Genomic DNA, 15,539 nt, shown 5'->3' with positions numbered 1-15,539 from the left:
GGCTTTGTTTCTAGGAGTTTCAGGTGTTCTCAGAATGAGGTGAGTTGCCAGTGTTCTTCCCTCTGACAAATAGCAACCTCAGCAACTTCAGTTTCCCCAGCTGTGCTTGTGCCACAGGGTCTAGTATTTGATCCACTCAGTACACCTGGCTCAGCTTCCCATGCTCCCTGTTTCCAATTATGTCTCAATTTCACTCAGGATTTTTGAAGGCATCAGATTTAGTGATCCCCTATGATCAAGCAGGAGACCACATTCCTGCACCTGCACACTGTTCTGATAGTTTTTCTATATCCCCTTTATTTCTTGGTCAAAACAATACTCTTGCTCCCCAAATTCTTTTTTTTTTTTATTTTTTGATTTGCTCTCCTTTCCTCTTTTCTTTTTCCCTTTTCTCCCTCTCCCTCTCCCTCTCCATCTCCCTCTCTCCTCTTTCCTCTCTCCTTTTCCCCTCTCCTTCTCCCTCTCCTCTTTTCCTCTTTCCCATCTTAAATTTCAGTTATACTTGGTGTGTTTAGTTCTTTCTGTGGGTCAGCAGGAAATATCCTCCATGGGCAGTGATCTGAATTTTTTCCCCTACCCTTAGTGATCTTGTGTCCCAAGTGTGCACCATCACAAAGGGTCTGTTTCCTGCCTGTGAATTCAGTGATGAGATAGGCAGAAAAGATCCCTTCATGTGGAATTCATTAGTGATTGTGGATGGGCAGAAAGGAGCACACACAGGTCCAGAACTCACTGGTGTTTGGGATGGTGATGGGAGAGAAACTGCTCTGACAACCCTCCAGTCTCCTTTCTCGACCTCTTTTTCCCACTTCTCATAGTTCCTTGCCGCAAGTCTCAGATCCCTTTTTCTGGTTCGAGGTCCCTGACCAGGATGGTGTAAATCATTTCTTTTTTTATCGGTACTGGGGATCGAACTCACGACCACCTGCTTACAAGGCAGGTGCTTATGCTGCTGAGCTAAATCCTCAGCTCCAGTGTACATCATTTCTGTCTGTCCTTAGGACTCACTGGTCCTACCTCAGTGACTGCCCTCTGAGTAATTCTCTTGTTTCCACACTGACAAGATAGTGTGACTATCTTGTCACTGGGTCCTGCCCCTCTGCAAGAAAAGTTAGGCAAGGTGCATAGGCTAGGCACCAATCAGCAGCCTGGCAGTCACTGTGGTAAACTTCTTCTCTCAGAGGCATTTGAACTTTCCCAAGATGACATGTTGGCAGGATCTGGACTGTAAGCAGTACTGAGATATGAAGTGGCCCTGTTTCTTATTGAAAATACCCCAGTTACTGGATTACATCTGTTGGGCTTCTTCTAGTTATATACCCATGATTGGGTTTTGTTAATATACCTATCCTCCTCCTCACCCCTACATCCAAGTTCCTGTAAACCTCGGTGAATATCTTCTGAATATCTTGTGAGTGCTATGATGGTGAATCCTTTGATCCATTTTGATTTAATTTTAGTACAGCATGAAAGATAAGGATCTAGTTTCATTTTTTGGCATGTGAACATCCCATTTGTGTAGTACAGTTTGCTTAAGGGACTATCTTTTCTCTACCATATGGTAAAAAATTTACTTAAGGCACTATCTTTTCTCTATGCTTTTTGTAAAAAGGCAGATGAGTGTAGTTCCCTAAGTTTTTGTTCTGTGTTTTCTGTTCTATTTCATTGGTTTGCATTTCTTTGTTTGTGCCAGTACTATCTTGTTTCTATAGTATAGCTTGAAGTCCAGTTTAGTGATTACTCTAGCATTGTACCCTTTGTTCAGGAGGGATTTTGTTGTTTTGGGTCTTTGCTATTTCCACATGAAATTCAGGTTTGCTTTGTATAGTTCTGTGAAGCATTTTGTTGGCATTTTAATAGAGATTATGGAATCTATATCTCTTTTGATAGTGTGGCCATTGTTACAGTATTAGTTCTTCTGATTCTTGAACTAGGGACATTTTTCCATTTTCTGATGTTTTCTACAATTGTTTCTTCAGTTTTCTTTAATCTTCATTACACAGGTCTTCAAATCCTTTGCTTCGGTTGATACCTAAGTGTTTAAAGTTTTTGAAAGGTATTTTGAAAGGAATTCATTTACTGATTTGTTTCTTGGTATGTTCATTACTTTGTACAGGAACACTACTAATTTTTGTGTGTTTATTTTGTATCTTGTTAATGATTATTTTTAATGATGGTGAAATATGCATAACAAAATTTAGTGTCTTAATTATTTAAAAACATTTTAAAACGTATGTGTTTGCATACTTGTAATATAGGAAAAAACTAACAATGTCATGATAAAAATCATTTTAACGTGTATATTAGTATGTTTATGATACATAATAAATATTCATTGTGAGAAATTAGTATATATACACATTACATTTGAATCCTGTTTACTTTCTTCTAGTCCTCATTTTACTCCATCCTGATATTCCCTTCCCATCTTCAAAGTCTACTTTGAGATTTCCTATCATGTATCTTTTCTTTTGCTCTTCTCATATAAGAGAAACAATGTGATACTGTATTTAACCTTCTGTGTCAGATTTATTTCATTTTGCATTACGGTCTCAGCTTTCATCCAGTCTTCTGAACATGAGTCTAATGAACATGAGATTCCTAGCTCAGGAATACTCCATTGTGTATATATAATGTACTTTAAGTATGTTGTTTTGTGTTGTCAAATATATTCACCTGTTTTGGCAACTAATCTCCAGAACTTTTTCATCTTACAAAACTGAAACTCTTTTGTAGTCTTTAAGCAGTACTTTCCTATTATTCATTTGCCGTCACCTCTGCAATCTTTTTGTAAAAATTTTATGTTATTACTACATGTTAGCAGTTAATACAGTTTACAGTCATCTAAAATGGTGTATAATTTAATTTATTGCAGGAAATCTCATCAGGAAATACTTTATTTTTCATTTAAATTTTCTTTAGGTCTGCAAAGAAAGTAGAATTAGAAGAAAATCAAAGGAGTTATAAACAGAAAAAGAAAAGGCGACGCATTAAGGTTCAGGAAGATTCATCTAGTGACAATAAGGTACCAATATTGATTGTAGTCTTGAATTATTATAGTACACCATAATAAGTATATGGTTTTCTCAATGTTCTATTCATTAGTTATATACCAGTGTGCTGCGTTTGGTTCTGGAGACCCAGCTTATATCCAGCAAAAATGGCTTTGCTGCACAGTCTTCCAGACATATTTACCTTTTGGAAGTCTTGTTTCCTGCAGGCTTCCCCAGATTTCAAGATGACAGAAAAAACAAAACCCAAGAAACCAAAAACAACATTTTGTTTTCATCCATTCATCAAAAGATAGACATATGAGTTGTTTCCTTTTGTTGACTATGTTGAATAATGATAACCTGAACATGAATGTAGAAGTATCTGTTTGAGTCTCAGCTTTTCAAACTTTTTAGCATGTATATAATGATGTGAGTGATTGACCATGTAATTCTATGAATAAATGTTGAGGAAAGTTGCAAAATTTTGTATGGTTTACCTCCAATGATTGAAAATTCCTTAGAGCAATTCTGAAGAAGAAAAAGAAGAGGAAGAGGAGGAAGAGGAGGAAGAGGAAGATGAAAATGACGATTCTAAGTCTCCTGGAAAAGGCAGAAAGAAAATTCGTAAGATTCTTAAAGATGATAAACTAAGAACAGAAACACAAAATGCTCTTAAAGAAGAAGAGGAGAGGCGCAAACGAATTGCTGAAAGGGAGCGTGAGCGAGAGAAACTGAGAGAGGTAACCAGTTTATTTGTTTGATGCATGATTTTCATACATTCATGTCATGGATATATTTCATTACATGAAGAGTACAGTGTTGTAGTCAGTTGCAGATTTCTAATTAAATTGAGTTTTTCATACTGACATATTTTATGAAATGTATTTTAGGCTCTATGAGTAGTGCAATTAAGTATGTGGAAAGATTTGATACTCTTGATTGGTTGTCAAATTTATTGTGGTGTACTTGGGTAGAAAATGTGTAAAACTTTTATTTCTTGATATATTAAAGGGGCCAGGAATATAGCTCAGTGGCACAGCACCTGCCTGAAAAGTACAAAGGATTCCTGGCACCAAAAAAACCAAAACAATAAAAACAACACACAAATTTTTGCCTGCCTGCTAAGAGCAAGGTCCTGAGTTTGATTCCCAATACCAAAACAAAAAGAAAACCTCAATAAAACTCCAGTTTTATGAGAACTGTGTATTTTACACATTTAGAAATAAACAGGTATGATAAAATAGTGAAATTCCAGGTGTCCATTAATCCATCTTCCTCCATTATTGACAGGGCCAGTCTTGTTTCATCTGTTTTTGTTTCTGATTATTTTAGGGCACATCCTGGAATGTATTATGATTTCATCTGAAATTAGTTGAGAATATATTGTTAAAATATAAGGGTCTTTTAAGCATCACTGCAATACCATTATACTTACTTTCTTCTTTGCTTACAGATATAGTGGTGGTTTTTTAAAATATAGAATATATAGCATTTGGATGTGATCTCTCATTAATTTGAATCCGTGGTTTTCATTTTTTCTCCATTTTTACATTTATTTTAAGTAAGGATATCCTGTAGTGAAATTCATTGGCTACACTGGTAGTTGGATGCGGAGGCCTGATCAGATTTAAGTTTACTTTTTGGCAGAAATGTTCACAGCTGGTAATGTGTACATCCTCTTGGAGGAGTTATTTTAAATCTTGTTGTCTTTTTTGTGTTGTTAATTTTAGTTAATGTTTTTCAGGAAGTAATAGCCTTTTTTGAAAACTCATTGAAATCCAAGATTGAGTTTTTTATCTGATCCTTGATATGCATATGAGTATTTGTATTATATATAAATATGATCATTATATGTGTATATGTTATATTTTCCATCTTATTTCAGATAAAATGTAATATGTTAACATTTTATATACTATTTGGTTTATCATATGTCTTTTCTAATTTTTTTCATATAAAATTTAAAGCATACCCTTCGTTAAAGTCAGTTAGCTATAAAATTATATTGAATATTCTCTATTGAGGCAATGACTAGGTGTTCTTTTAACTATTCTTTGTTTTTCCCTGTTATATTTCTCTTTAATGTGCTTACAGTATTTCTTGCTTAATTGGTCACTTTTAGATATTACTCTTGATTTGGAGTTACAGAGTAGCTCTCTTCTACTACTTAGCAAAGGCATACTTCCCTATTATTCTGAGAAAGGTTATGTTAAACTTCTTAAACATGTTAGCCAGTGTTGGGATAACTCAAGGTAAATATTCATAGCAGTTATACATTGTAGGTATTTCATATATAGTACAAACACACACATGTAGTTTCTTCGGATTACATTTCTTTGCATGTCTTGCATTTGTTACTTTTTCTAGAGTTAATGTTTTCTTTTTTTCTCTTAGTCTTTTGTTTATATAGCTATTATCAGTGTATTTCCCAGTTTTCTATCAGAACTCCAAAAGTCCTTAGTAAGTTCACACATCAGGTAAATGACTAATTTTAGTTAGTTTGTGTGTTTGTTTCTTGGAACTGTCACTGCTGAATTTTGGTTTCCTATTCCAATTTGGTCTGCTTTACCTGCTTTCCAGTGTTATTCTGGGAAATACCCTACCTGTCTCTTGTTTTGCATCCACTGTTCCTTGAATCCTATTTTTCCCCTAGAAGCTTATTTCTCAGAATTTTGAAGAGGAATCATTGCCTGACTTTTATTGATAATTTTTGAAATCTGATAGGCCTTACTGCTGCTTATTTATGTAGCCTTTCAGCCAGTTCTTTGCTTTTATTCCATTTTTTTGTAGTAACAGTAGAATGTTCTGATTTACATCAAATCTGATGCTTATTGAATTCCTTCTCTGTAAGCTTTTCTGTCTCAGTTTTCTCCATACTGTTGTGTCTTTAGCACTTGTCCATATGCTTTGTATCTTTCAAACTTTTGTTGAAAATTTGATTCAGCTAGCATCTTAATTCATCTAATTTTGTATTTGCGGAATATATTTTGTTTGTTCATGTTGATTCACTAAAGATGTATGGTAAAGGGAGAGGGGTAACATTGAAGGAAGAGTAAGGAAGAAAAAGAATTAATATATGCTATGTATATGAACCAACCAGGATGAATATATATCACAAATGTAATAATATAAATAAATAAATAGGATTTTATTATGTGTGATAGTATAAATAAATTTTCGATGGAAAATGAGATAATATAGTAGCCATTGTTCGTTCACTGTTACTTGGTTCTGTGTGCCCTATAATACTTTCATTCTCTTGAATGGTTTTATACTATTTTGTTATGCTTGATACTATTGTATATGAAGTTATGCTCAACTATTTCAAAGAAACAGACATTATGGTAGTTACTGTTAATTATGGGTTGTCTTGTGGTAAAATACTGTGTTGCTTACATTGTTCTGTTCTGATCTGCTTTGTTAGGTCCTCTTTTGTCTCAATGTCTTTAAAATAAAAAATAAAAATAAAAATTAAAAAAAAAACAAAATTAGTTTACCATGTATCGGCTGATTTCAATCTTCTGTGTGTTCATCTCCATATGTATTTATGTTTTTAATCCATGTTTTCATTATCACAAAAAATTTTCCAGGTAGTCATTAGAAAAACTGCCTAACTAAAGAACAGATCCCTTTTTTTGCTTGCCACCTTGCCCAGCTAAGACTGTCTTTTCTAGTGACTTTTGTATTGCAAAACCACACTGTGAAACAGGTACAAGATGTGGGGGAAAAGAGGAATCTCACAAGGCAGGCAGACATGAGCTGGCCATAGACAGAGCTATGGCCAGCCAATAAGATTATGAGTATAAGTGCTCAGGTAAGATTGATTAAATCAGGATTATTTAAATGCACTGGGGCTGCCAGTCATGTAGCGCGAGGGTATAAATACAGCCTAGGGTCTTTGCTAGTAAAGGGATTGGTGAATGGCTCTTTCTGGTTTTCTCAAGGCGATGATACCTATTTAGAATGTCAATCTCTGGTGTTTGTATTTAGGGTGTGGTTGCAATGGTTTTGCCTTTAAGCTTGAAATCTGCCCCTCAGCAGAGATGCCTGTCTCTTCCAAGGCTAAAGACATCCGATCTTCTGCATTGACTCCTTGAGGGCCTGGCCCTCTCTGACTGCCTATAATTTCTCTCATAACTCAGGGGCTTATAATAGTATTACTTGTGCTGGTAGCATATATTTTATTTTCCTGTCCTTTTTTGGTAGGGCATAGTTGACATCTTTTTGGTTTTCATATTGTTATACTAGTAGGTCTTTTTGATATTGTACCTGTCTATTCATCTGTCAACTCACCAGTGTGCTACAGTTTTTTTTTTTTTTTTTTTGTGTGTGTGTGTGTGTGTAGTTCTCCAGGAAGAACATTTTGTTCTTTTGCTGCAAATGATTTCTTACGAATCCAGTATCAATTCTCTAAGAAAATTTTTCCATGATATTTTTGTACTTGTTATTTTTTGTAAACTATCAAATTATTTATACCACACATGCTTAGAATTGAGTAAAACCACATCCATTAGCCAATGCTTTGTGTTTTGAGTGACCATCAACAATATCTACTGTGCCCTCCATTTTATTGTAATAAGTTACTGTATCAGACTTCAGTTTTGTTGAGATTTTGTACTATTAGAAACAAAGGAGCTGAGTCACTCTCTTCAGTTTCTTCAACTGTGTCTTAAGACCCCATGATTATCCTTGCTTTCGTAATCCTAAAATAGGGAAGCTGTCTGAGCAACCTCCCTTCTTTCCATTCAACCACAAACACAACACCACCTTAATGATTATTCAGGGTTAAGGTTAGACCTAGTGTCCTGAGTTCCAGGACAATTTTCTAAATTGAAATTTTAATATGCCTTCACATCTACCAGGGTATATATTTTTATACTGTATTTTAAAAGCTTTTTTTTGCCGTTTACTGCCTAAAGCTATAATAACCACGAAATGCTGCCAAGATATTAATCAATAGTGATGTGTTCAGATGGCATGTAAATTGTTTGACTTTTTCAAATAAAACTCTCAAACAAGCAGCCACATTATCAGTTCTCATTCATTTTTGTCAGGGGATTTTGTCCTCAAACCTCAGGAAATTTTGAAAGAAACCAAATCTCTTTTAATGTCATTGTTACTCTACAAACCTCAAGTCTTTTACATTCTCACAATTGGTGGAAGAAAGCCCTGCCTACCATAGTTCAGTGCATGAATACTTACGAATGAATGCTTTCAATTCAGCTAGTGAAGGTCATAATATAGTGGCCCTGGCCTAGGTTCACAGATCTTCTCTGCGTTATGATGAAGGATAGGCAAGGTATATATTTTAGTTACAAGGGGAATTGGAATGATCAAAGTTGATGAAGGGCAAAGACAATGAGGCACGGTGTCCTTGGCCTTTATTTGGTCCACAGCTTGATTTTGTGGGGTATGCTGGTGGGCTCTAGGAAGCAATGGGGGTGAACCACTGACACAGGCAAAGCTCAAGGATTCAAAAAATAAAGGATTTTCAGAAAGCACATAGAAACAGATTGTGGTTAACTAGCAATGGATCATTTGCTGGTCTCACCCCTGGCCTTTGGTTTAGGGACTTTTCTTATCTGCACACCAGTTGTAGGTCTTCCCACAAGTCATGTAGGCCTAGGACTAACTCTCAGTTTACTTTATGCCAATTGATTAATATTAATCACTGCCTGCCGTGTACTGCATCAAGCTGGTCCTCTGCATCATATAGATACATATTTCAGTGTGGCTTTCGGTTGATACAGAATGTTTTGCTTGTATTTCATCATGTGTGTATTTCACAACATCTTGCAGCATTTCATCTGTTACGGACAATTTCTAACATTAAATGGCAGTGCTGGCACTCTGTCCAGTAGTTTCCATCCCGCTAAGATCGTCACTATAGTTTTGGACCTAGTTCTAACATTGGATCATTGTGTTTGGTTGTGTTGATGTAGCAGAAAGAAATTCCCAGTCTGATAGATGTCTGGTACAAGTTTGTGTTCTTTAAAATTGAATGAATTCTAGGAACAATCCCTAGAATTGGTAAAAGCAGAATATATTTATTGGGAAAATAAGATTCTGATTGACAGAGACAGAAGAGGTTCCAAGTCAGTTATTAAGGACCCTCCCTTTTCTAGGAGTTTTTATAGAGCAAAACCTTGAATTGAGTGTGTTCAAGGTAAGGCAAAATGGGAAATCACAAGGTGGGCATGAGGTGGGACAAAACTATGGTCAACCAATAAGATTATGAGCATAATTGCTCACGTAATATTGATTAAATAGAGATCAAATGGGGAAGCAAGTCACATAGCACGTAGGCATGAAACAGAATAGAGGCTTTTCCTGTAGGGTGCTGAGTCAGTGGCTTTTCCTGGCTTTCCCACAGTGATTTGGATGCATATTTAAACTATCAATCCTTGTTGTTTATTCTTAGGGGAAGTATGTAGGTAGATTCTTTTCATCTATTGTGTTGAGGTCTGACCCTCAGTGGAGGTGTCTGTCTCTCCCACAGTTGCAATGTATCCCATCTTTTGTACTGACTCCTTTTAAGGCCCAACACTGTCTGACTGCGTATAATATTTCTACCTACCTTAGCTGTCTATAGCAGTGTGGCCATTTTATACCATGTTGACTAGTCATATATGTACTAACTTTGCTGTTTTCTTTGTCACTTGAATCAGGGAAGTTTTCATTCCTTTATGTGTATCAGTTGTTATTTGCTCCATTTTACTGTCACAGGAACTGTGGCTCACATGGCCAACATCAAAGTCCTTGTTGTCGTCATCATCATCATCCTCAGTACACCAGTCATCTTTCAATCGCTTCTAAAACTTATAAATCTGATTTTGCATGTGTCATTATACTGAATTGAGCTACTTATACCAGAAAAATGAAAAGACAGTGTTTTAAGAAAGATCCGAAATGCACACCTGTTGCTACTTTGGGAGTTCCTGTATAGATCTTACCATTTGTCTTTCTGGTGGGTCAGTACACAGATGGGTTCCTCCCTGGTCCTGCTACTGTGAAACATCCCCACATTGCATTATGGTACAGTACGTGTTTATTTACATGATAGAGGGATTCTGTGGTTTTACCACCACTTCCTGTGCTCAGGAATCACATGCAAAAAACACATGGATCATAATATGGGTAAAATAAATGTGGCATTTTTGCACATAAGTACACATCTTGACATTAATTGTCTTAAGTGGGTAAGCACAAAGATTGCTTCTTGTATTCCCCTGGCACAGTTACTGCGTAGCTGGCTGTCTAACAGAAAAATATGCATATTCTAGAATGGTATATGTTTATGTTGTTTTGGGTAAAGTTCCCAAGCCAAACCGAAAGGAAGACTCTTCTCAATCAGGAGCGATAAGAAGGCAGAGTTTAATCTTTAAGCCAGAGGACTGGGACTGCTGAATCTTCACACCAGCCAGTAGATTGTTTGAGGATGGTTCCACTGCAACAGCACTGAGTTTACAGAGAGCTTAGTTTATATAGCATTTAGAAGTGGGAAGTACAAAGCAAGTGACAAAATGTTAAATAATTGGATACATATATTGAGTCATATGTTAATTGGCAAGCTAGTCTTGAACAGATTTGTTGAAATACAGAAATTATTTATCGTAATATAGAAACATTCCTGGACTAAGAGGAGTGGGCCCTTACAGAGTGAGTCCTTGACTAGCCTAGGGTGCCTGAAGGTATAGCTGATTACTGTGACTAAGTGCTTATTAGAGGTGTGCTGCTGGGCTTTAGATGCTATCAAGGTCAGTTGAATTCAATACCAGAAACTTGGTCAGAGACCTTTAATTGTTCTGTAAGTTTGCTATTTTACAAATGTGTTTTTACGTTATAGTTGTGCTCCAACAATGTGACCCAATTTTTTTTTTTTGTACCAAGGATCAAACTCACTATCTCATGCTTGTCAGGCAGACGCTTGTGCTGCTGAGCTAAACCTCCAGCCTGTGACCCAGTGTTATAATGGGACCCTGTTTAAAAAAAATAAAGGTTGGGAATGTAGCCAAGTGGAAAGGTCCTGGATTCAATCTCTAGTACTATAGGGAAAAAATGGATATTTTGGTAATTCCTTTCCAATCTATCATTTATTTCTCTTTTGGAAGTACTTACAGATACTGAATTTTAAAAAAAGAATCTGTTGTATCATAGAAAGAGTCTTACTTTCCTTGGATAAACCTTGATTTGTCATGGTAATCCTGTACCTTTTATTTATTGTTATAGTGCATTTGCTAATATAGTAATAGTGTCTTTATCTCAGTGTTACGTAGAGTTGCTAGGTTTGTTTTCTTGTAATGGCATTGTCATATTAGAGCATTATTGTCCTTGGGTAAAACGAGTAGAGAAGTAGTCTCACCTGTTTTATTTTAATAAAGAATATTTGTAGGATAGTTTTTTCTTAAATGTTAAAGTACCCTAGGAAATTAATGGGCCTGGAGTTTTCTGTTTTTATAACGATTTAATTTTTTAATAAATGAAAGACTTTTTAAATGTATATCTGGGCTTAATGGACTAGATGGTACCAATTACAGTCAAGTTTTCATTCATCCTTTATATTCCCATACTGGCCATTGTGATTTTAATCTCAAGGCTTTGTGCTTTTCACATGTACCTCCAGCACAAGTCTGATATCTCCACTTTTCACTTTTTCTTCAGAGCCCAGTCTCTGTCCCACTGTATTGATTTTTATTTAATTTAGTTGCCTATAATTCATAATAGGATCTCACTGTGTTATCCAGACCCATCTGTAACTCTTGAGTTCAAGCAAACCACCTTCCTCAGGCTCTTGTAGTTGAGATCGTGAGTGCATGCTGCTATGTCTTGTCTCATTTCTTTTTAGTAGTCTAATTCATTTATACATATTTGTTTATTATCATTGTTTACAACCATGGCAGTGCAGAGGATGAGCAGTTACTCAGAGTCAATGTCCGGTTTACTCTCCAAGAAATACCAGAGGGGTCGATATATCTGAAACTCCTCAATATGAGAGTCTCAGCAACAAACAGCCCCAGACTGAAGCTTATATATCTTTTTATTTTTTTTATTTCTTATTTTTTTGGTCTTTTTCATTTTTATCAGTACCAGGGATCGAACTCACGACTGCCTGCTTGCAAGGCAGGTGCTTATGCCGCTGAGCTAAATCCCCAGTCCCCTATATCTTTTTATTAATAAAACCAGGAAGCAAGGATAAAGAACTAAAGAAGGACACTTGTATAAGAATTAATGTAATACAGGAGAAGGAATGGGTAAAGACAGAGTGGTTACATGATTAGTTTTAGAGCTCATCTTAGTAATTAATCTCAGTATGGGGAGACAAGGGCCAGAACATAAATTCTTTATGACAGTGTGTTTTGATGTTACTTCAGCTGTGGTTCTGTAGGCTATTTTTAACTGTGCATTCCAAAAGGTTTAGGCTATGGCGCAAAAGGTCCCCTTACCTCTTCATATTCATCTCCCCCATATCTTTGATCAGTGCTACAACAATTTATAATATTCTCATAATATCCTTTTGTTGTTTTTAGCCTCTAACACGATGTTTCATCTTTTATTTATGTTTTTGGTAATTGAATATTTTCCTGCTTATTCTTATGTGTAATGGTTTAGTCATTTTATTCTAAAAATGGCAGCTTTTAGTTTCATTGAAAATTTTTTTTGTCTTTGTCTTCTTGAGACAGGCTCTCACTGTACAGTTCAGTGCACACTCACTTTGTAGCCCAGGCTGGCCTCCTGCCTCAGTCTTGCTGGAATTGCAGGGATGTGCCACCATGCCCAGCTTTCACTGATTCTTTTTTTTTTTGACTTTTCTTTTTTATTCATTTCTCTTATTTTTATTGTTTTTATGCTTCTTTGGGTTTAATTTGCTTTTTTTAAGTACTTAAAGTGGATTTTGGATCCTAGTGCTTTAATATATGTCTTTAAAACTATGAAATTTGCTACTGTGCATATTGTTTAAACACTGCATCTGATAAATTTTGGCATTCTGTGTTGAGTTTTACTTGACTCAGAGTCTTTTCTTATTTACTGTGAGCCAGAATGTGTTTATACTCTACTGTTTAATGCAGTATTTCATAAAATATAATTATGTTATTAGTTGATGATACTCAGTTTCTATGTATTAAGGTATTTTGATTATAGGAATGTTGATGTCTCCTACTCTTTTAATTTTGGAGTATTTTCTTTCTCTTTGTACTTCTTAGATTTTGTTTCCTGTGCTTTCAAGATGTATTGTTAGGTACATGTACAGTCATGTGCATAACAGGGTATTTCTGTTAATGATAGCACATGCGTACAATTGTAGCTGCATATAGTTATATTGCCTAAAGTCTTTATAAATGTCTTAGTTTATGTAAGTATATAATGTTCATGTGACACTGAAATCACATGACACATTTCTGCCTATCATTAAACAACAGATGACTTTATAGATTATTAGAATTTTCTGATAAATTTATGTACTATCAATACATGTAATATTCTTATGTATGTCTAGTAATTTTTATCTACCTGCGATCTACATATTGTAATTATAATGTATCAGCTGAGGATATAGCTTAGCAGCACAGTGCATGCCTGACAGGCGAGAGGTCCTGAGTTTGATTCCCAGTACCAAAAAAAAGTATCTACTTCATCTTTGTTTTCGAATATTTTATTATAAAATGTTTTAAACATACAGCAAATTTGAATTCATTTGAGTTGGTCTTGGTAATGGTTCACACTTGTAACCTCAGCACTTGGAAGCTGATCACTATGTTTTTTTGTGTTAATTTTTAAAATTTTATTTTGAAGAGAATAAAATCCAACAAAATAAAACAAGAAAGAATAAAGCCAATAAAAACAAGACAGTCGGGGCTGGGGATTTAGCTCAGCAGCATAACCGCCTGCCTTGCAAGCAGGCAGTCGTGAGTTTGATCCCTGGTACCGATAACAAGGAAAAAGACCAAAAAAAAAAAAAAAAAAAAAAAAAAAAACCAAAACAAGACAGTGAAAGTTGTATACAACTTCAAAATAAGATAACAGGAAATCAACAATAGCTGCTATAATATATCTTGCTATCTTCACAGTAGTTGTCCATACCATCAGACATAGCAAAATCAAATAGAACAAAATAGAATAAAACCAATCTAAAATATCACATTGAATAAAAACAGTAAATTAGAACAAAGCAAAACAGTGAGGACAATACTGCACATTGTTATCTTCAAAATAATTGCTCAGGTTACCAGATGCGATAATAAAAAGTAGTAAAATGGAACAAACATTAGATTTTAAAAACAAGATAGGAGAATATCCCCCACAGTTGACACAATGCATGCTGCTATTCTTCAAGTAGATACCCACACCACTAGCCCCAGACCTGCAGAATCAACCAAAAAATAGAAGCATCAAGCTATTCCCTTTCCCTTAGTAGCTATCATCTCATTCAAAGTCCTCTGAATCAGTGGAGGTGTGGAATGTTTCTTCTGGTTTTTCAGTCCGTGCCCTGGTAACTCATGGGAAGTTGTGATTTCTCTTCTGGCTGAGGATCTTACCCATCAGCATGGCCGAGCCTGCTTCAGAGGGAAGGATATGGTTTGTGTTCTGTCTGAGGCTTTTTCCGATCAGCAAAGTGGGGCTTGCTTTATGGGAACACTTGGTTTGTCCTCTGGCTGAGGCTCTTACCCATCAGCATGATGGGGCTTGCTTTATGGGAAGGCATTGTTTCTCTTCTGGCTGAGGCTCTTTCCCATCAGCATGGCAGGGCTTACTTCATGGGAAGGTGTGGTTTCTCTTTTGGCTGAGGCTTTTACCCATCAGCATGATGGAGCCTGTTTCACGGGAAGCTTGATTTGTCTTCTGGTTGAGGCACTTAGCACTCAGCATAGAGAAGCCTGCTTCATGAGAAGGCGTATTTTCTCTTCTGGATGAGGCTCTTTCTGATCAGCATGGCAGGGCTTGCTTCATGGCAAGATGTGGTTTTTCTTCTGGTTGAGGCTTTTACCAATCAGCATAGCAGAGCTATTGCATGGGAAGGCATAGTTTCTCCATGTTTTAAGGCCAGCCTGAAATACATAGCAACACCCTTTCTTAAAACACCAAAACCAAACCAACAACAAAACTAAAAACCCCACAAAAACAAACAAAGAAATTGAGTGATGTCCTATAATCTCTCTTGCTAAATTAGTGTGTTGACATTTTCTTGGATTTACTTTTATTTGCCTAATTTCCTCTTCATATAAAGTTTACTTAGAGTAATAAGCCCAATTTGTTTACTGTACTTCTGGGAATTGAACTTAGAGCTTTGTGCAAGATTAGGCAAGGGTCTTACTACTGAGGTATACACTCATCCTCTGCAAATCTTAAGTATATATTTGTTTTTTCCCAGTACATGATGCATCAGTTTTTATCCACTCTTTAATTTATAAATTTTCCATAATTTTGAGTATTTGTAAATGCAAAAATGTTTAAGAAAGTATAAAAGAAACACTAATATACTTACCAACTATCTTTGCCATTATATAAGATTTCACTATACAGTTAAACACTGCACAATGATACTTCAGC

General features: G+C 35.8%; 1 protein-coding gene across 7 annotated transcripts in view; it reads left to right on the top strand.

Moving 5' to 3' along the window:
- The window catches only part of Atrx (ATRX chromatin remodeler), a 292,107-nt gene that overhangs the window by 132,368 nt on the left and 144,200 nt on the right, over positions 1 to 15,539 (top strand). For all 7 annotated transcript variants that reach the window (XM_063246118.1, XM_013153686.3, XM_013153684.3 and 4 more), the window contains 2 exons: positions 2,923 to 3,025; positions 3,515 to 3,733. In XM_063246118.1, the coding sequence (XP_063102188.1) occupies positions 2,923 to 3,025; positions 3,515 to 3,733 (322 nt within the window). The remainder of the gene's footprint in view (positions 1 to 2,922; positions 3,026 to 3,514; positions 3,734 to 15,539) is intronic.

Source organism: Cavia porcellus, unplaced genomic scaffold, assembly GCF_034190915.1.
Source record: "Cavia porcellus strain 051 isolate PalLab524CR breed Dunkin Hartley unplaced genomic scaffold, mCavPor4.1 scaffold_3, whole genome shotgun sequence".
Classification (NCBI taxonomy): domain Eukaryota; kingdom Metazoa; phylum Chordata; class Mammalia; order Rodentia; family Caviidae; genus Cavia; species Cavia porcellus.
The sequence above is the reverse complement of the archived record's forward strand: the minus strand, read 5'-3'. Positions and strand labels throughout refer to the sequence as shown.